The 4,356-nt window shown below is 34.4% G+C and overlaps 1 protein-coding gene across 1 annotated transcript; it reads left to right on the top strand.

Annotated features, from left to right (window-relative positions):
* Positions 1 to 2,897: 2,897 nt before the first annotated feature.
* LOC110920437 lies at positions 2,898 to 4,067 on the top strand. The gene is made up of 4 exons (XM_022164650.1): positions 2,898 to 3,189; positions 3,301 to 3,351; positions 3,438 to 3,524; positions 3,769 to 4,067. The coding sequence occupies exons 1-4, from the start codon at positions 2,898 to 2,900 to the stop codon at positions 4,065 to 4,067; spliced, it is 729 nt and encodes a 242-aa protein (XP_022020342.1).
* The last annotated feature ends 289 nt before the right edge of the window (positions 4,068 to 4,356 follow it).

The following is a 4,356-nucleotide window of genomic DNA, read 5'->3' as shown; positions in this document are numbered from 1 at the left end:
TCTTGTTCCTTCATATTCTTCTTATATCCATATTACTACTTAAATCTTTGGATAATATGTCCCTTAAAGTACAATACAAGATCCTTAACAAATCCAGATGAGATCAAATGATATCTTGTAAGATCAAGTAAGATCTTGATGGTGGGGACTTTGTTTGGGCCGTAGATAGGTAGGGGTATTAGCTTAGGTTTAAACCATTAAGTTGTAATCTAGTTTAATTTCAAGTGTAAGTTACATGTCTTGGTTTTAAAATATTATTAGTAGGTGTTATGATGTTCAGAGATCATAACTAGCTCAGTAATGTTAAAACAATGCTTCTAGTGTAAGTTTGGTGTTTCGGGTAGTGTCCGGTTGTTCGGTTAGATACAGGTTCGTTAAAGTGCTAAACTATACCATTTAGTGTTCTTTATGTACCCTTTCATGACACTTTTAATTCCCGACACTTAGGAAAGCTCTCAGGACCATTTAGTCATGTTTCTGCATAATATTAGCATGTTAAAATGCTGATTTTTGCTGAATTGTGCTGAATTCTGCACTTTATGTGAGTTTGAGGCACTTTCCGGCACTTAAACTATCACCTAGAAAAGCAGTTTTGTGATCCTTACTTCCCTACACTCTATACTAGTGTAGTACTTAGTTTCTGGCTTATACTGTGTCAAAACAACGTTTGTCTATATACTGAACTCCGTCAGCCTTTTCCCGGTTTGTCTGTTAACTGTGCTAACTGTGCTTTGTGCATCATTTATGTCAATATGTTTGCATGCAGTCAATGATGTGTCATTTGCAATATGTAATGCACATGTAAGTATACTGCAGAAATCCGAAAGCAATTCAAGTCATAAATTGTAAATCAGCACAGTTATTAAGCACTAATCATCATTTAATAATTGTACGGATGCATGCAAATTTGACAGTTGTCACAGTAGGTGTCAAAGACAATGTTAATATTGTTATAACTCCATGTTCTACTTTCCAAATACACACAACTCCATCAAGCCTAGTTTCACTAAACATTCATTCGATATTAACTGTGTTGGACCGGTTTGTGACCCTAAACAGTCAGTATAAGGCAGTTCATCTTCAAATACAAATGCGGAATCAGTGTAAATGAAGTAATACAGCCGTTCCTTTCAATTCCTTCTATATTGATGCTTTCTGAATCGATTTTGACAGAGTTTCGTTACACTGCATATCACTACATTTCGCTCCAAGTTCCAACTGAAAACACGCATGAGGGTATTTATAGTCCAGCTGATTTCGCTCATAAGACAGGCCTTATGAGCGAAACCCCATGTGACTGTATAAGCGAAACCCCCCAAGTACCATAAGAGCGAAACCCTAATGTCCCTATAAGCGAAACCTCATACTAATTAAGTACATATGAGCGAAACCTCTATAATAAACCCTAATTTGATTTCCAAGCTCTAATCTAACTTATCTTGACCTAAGACTCAATGCAAACGTAGTCAACAGACATTCCGTGCACCAACAAACTGAAAGATCAACTTTGAAGAAAATACCACGAGGTAAACATAGGTTATCTACTAATGGGCGCTTCGTTTATCCTGCGCCAATGGTTGACTTATCATCAGACGATCCTATTATTACTCAAGAATTAGCTGAAGATCGATATAAAGGAGTTTCTAACATTAAATATTTTCCACACTCATCACTTTATATTTCCTGCGAAATACTTCATTATATTATTAGTTATTATGAAAGTTTATTGATATATTTATTTTTAACATAATAGATTATTTGGATCATGGTGATCAAGTAGTTGTTTGTGAGGTATGTAATGCAAAGCTATGGAAACCTGAAGCAGGAAAAGGAAGGGTTTATTCAGGAAAGACTACTTACATGCTTTGTTGTAGTTATGGAAAAGTACTTCTTCCCAATTTCAAAGAAACGTGTCAAGAATATCAAAACCTTTTCAAGAGCTTATATGATAAGAGTAAGCATTTCTTACAAAATATTCGTCATTTGAATTCTATATTTTCGTTCACTTCCATGGGTGGTAAGGTTGATTCAAAAATTAATAGAGGAAATGCTCTGTACGTATACAGAATAAGTGGTGAGAGTTATCATACATTGGGATGTCTTCTTCCTAAAGAAGGTGGTGAGCCAAAATTTGCTTAGCTTTACATGTACGACACAGAAAATGAAGTTTCTAATCGAAAAAGCATATTTAGGTATTTTTCAAAACCGTATCGATATTTCTTTATTGGATAATTATTTTTTTATGTTATATAAACACTTTCTGATTCATTTAGTATTGTCTTACAATTATATGATAGTAACTCAAAGAAACAATTAACCGCAACTTCTAATTCACTTGACACTGAAATCATAGAATACCCAACCCAGATTTTAGATTCAAACAATGAGTTGGTTCAAACCTATAGGTGTGTACGAGATCGTTTTGTTGATAATCCTCAGGTTGACCTTAAATTATGGCTTAAGGCAAATCGCTCTAAAGATGGTCGTATATACAACCTACCAACATCGGCTCAAGTTGCTGCACTTAGAGTTGGAGAATAAAAAAAAGATGGGCTATTAATGAGCTCCATCCATCGTATCTCGCTCTTCAGTGTCCATTGTTTTTCCATTTGGTGAAGATGGTTATCGAATTGATTTCTTCATAGAGAAGGAAGGTTATCCAAAAAGAAGAAAGTGTCTAAATGTTCGTGGAGAGAATATTTTTCTTACCATGTTCAAGATAGAGTAAATCATTTCTCTTTGATTCTAAATGCTCAAAGACTTTTACAACAGTTCTTGGTTGACATCTATACGATGATTGAAAGTGATCGTTTACTTTATATAAGTTTACAATAGCAAAATCTTATATCAGAGACGTATGAGAAACTTAAAAAAATTTATAAAATAGTAATCCGGATATGTCAACTGTTGGAACACGTGTAATACTATCGTCTTCCTTTACTGGTGGTTCGCGTTACATGTGGGAAAATTATTATGATAGGATGGCTATTTGTAAATGGTTTGGATATCCGGATTTTTTCATTACAATCACGTGTAATCCTAAATGGCCAGAGATTAAAAGATTTCTTAAGGACAAGAACATTAATCCAGAGGATAGACCAGACATTTTATGCCGACTGTTCAAAATTATGTTGGACTCAATGATGAAAGACTTGCGAGAGAAATCGTTATTCGGCAAGGCTTCGGCAGGTAATCATCCATGTCATTCAAACGCGGTTTATTATAATTTTTTTGGTCTATCACGTTTATAAAAAAAGTTCAAAATATAACTATTTTTTATATTTTATAATCCTATTGCAGTTGTTTATACAATAGAGTTTCAAAAAAGAGGTTTACCGCACGCTCATATCTGTTTGTTATTAAATGATGAATTAAGCTTCTTTCTGTTGAGCATGTTGATAAGTTTATTTCTGCTGAGATACCTGACAAAAATGTAGATCCAGATCTGTATACTCTTTTCAGTGACTATATGATTCACGGACCTTGTGGTATTGCAAAACCAAGTTGTCCGTGTATGGTTCAAGGTAAGTGTTCGAAGAAATTTGCTAAGAAATTCTATGATCAGACTACTATAGATTCAGAAGGTTATCCAGTTAATAGACGAGCAGATTCAGGATTATTTGTTGAGAAATCTTGTGTTCACTTGATAACAGAAGTGTAGTTCCATATAGCAAAACCCTACTAAGACATTATATCAGGCACACATTAATGTCGAGTATTGTACCCAGGCTACTTCATTTAAGTATTTGTTTAGATACATTAACAAAGGACCTGATAGGGCCGAAGTTGAAGTTGTAAAGAATGCTGATGAAGGCCAACGAGAAAATGGAAAATATGAAATCCTAATTCATTATGATTGTAGATATCTCTCATCGTGTGAAGCTTCATGGCGCATCTATCCATATGATGTTTATTATAGGTATCCTTCTGTAATTAGGCTTCCGTTTCATCTACCAGATCAACAAAATGTTGTATATGGTCCTGATGATGAACTTGATAACGTTCTTCAAAAACCATCTGTTTCTTCTACTATGTTTTTGGAGTGGATGGAAAAAAAACTGAAATGATGAGTTGGCGCGTACACTTACTTATTTTGAATTCCCAAGTAAATTTGTTTGGAAGCAGAAGGAAAGGAAATGGGGTAAACAGATAATAGGCAAAACATTGTTTGTATTCATTGTGTTAATCCTTCTATGGGAGAGGCTTATTTTTTAAGAATCCTACTTAATAATATAGCAGGTCCTAAGTCTTTTGAAGAAATCTGAACTGTTAATGGACAAGTGTTCCCAACATTTACGGATGCATGCTGCGCTAGGGTCATTTTAGATGACGACAAGGAGTATATAGAAGTTATTA

The sequence above is a fragment of the Helianthus annuus genome, chromosome 16 (genome assembly GCF_002127325.2).
Source record: "Helianthus annuus cultivar XRQ/B chromosome 16, HanXRQr2.0-SUNRISE, whole genome shotgun sequence".
Lineage (NCBI taxonomy): Eukaryota > Viridiplantae > Streptophyta > Magnoliopsida > Asterales > Asteraceae > Helianthus > Helianthus annuus.
Note: the sequence above shows the minus strand (reverse complement) of the source record. Positions and strands in the feature narration are given on the sequence as shown.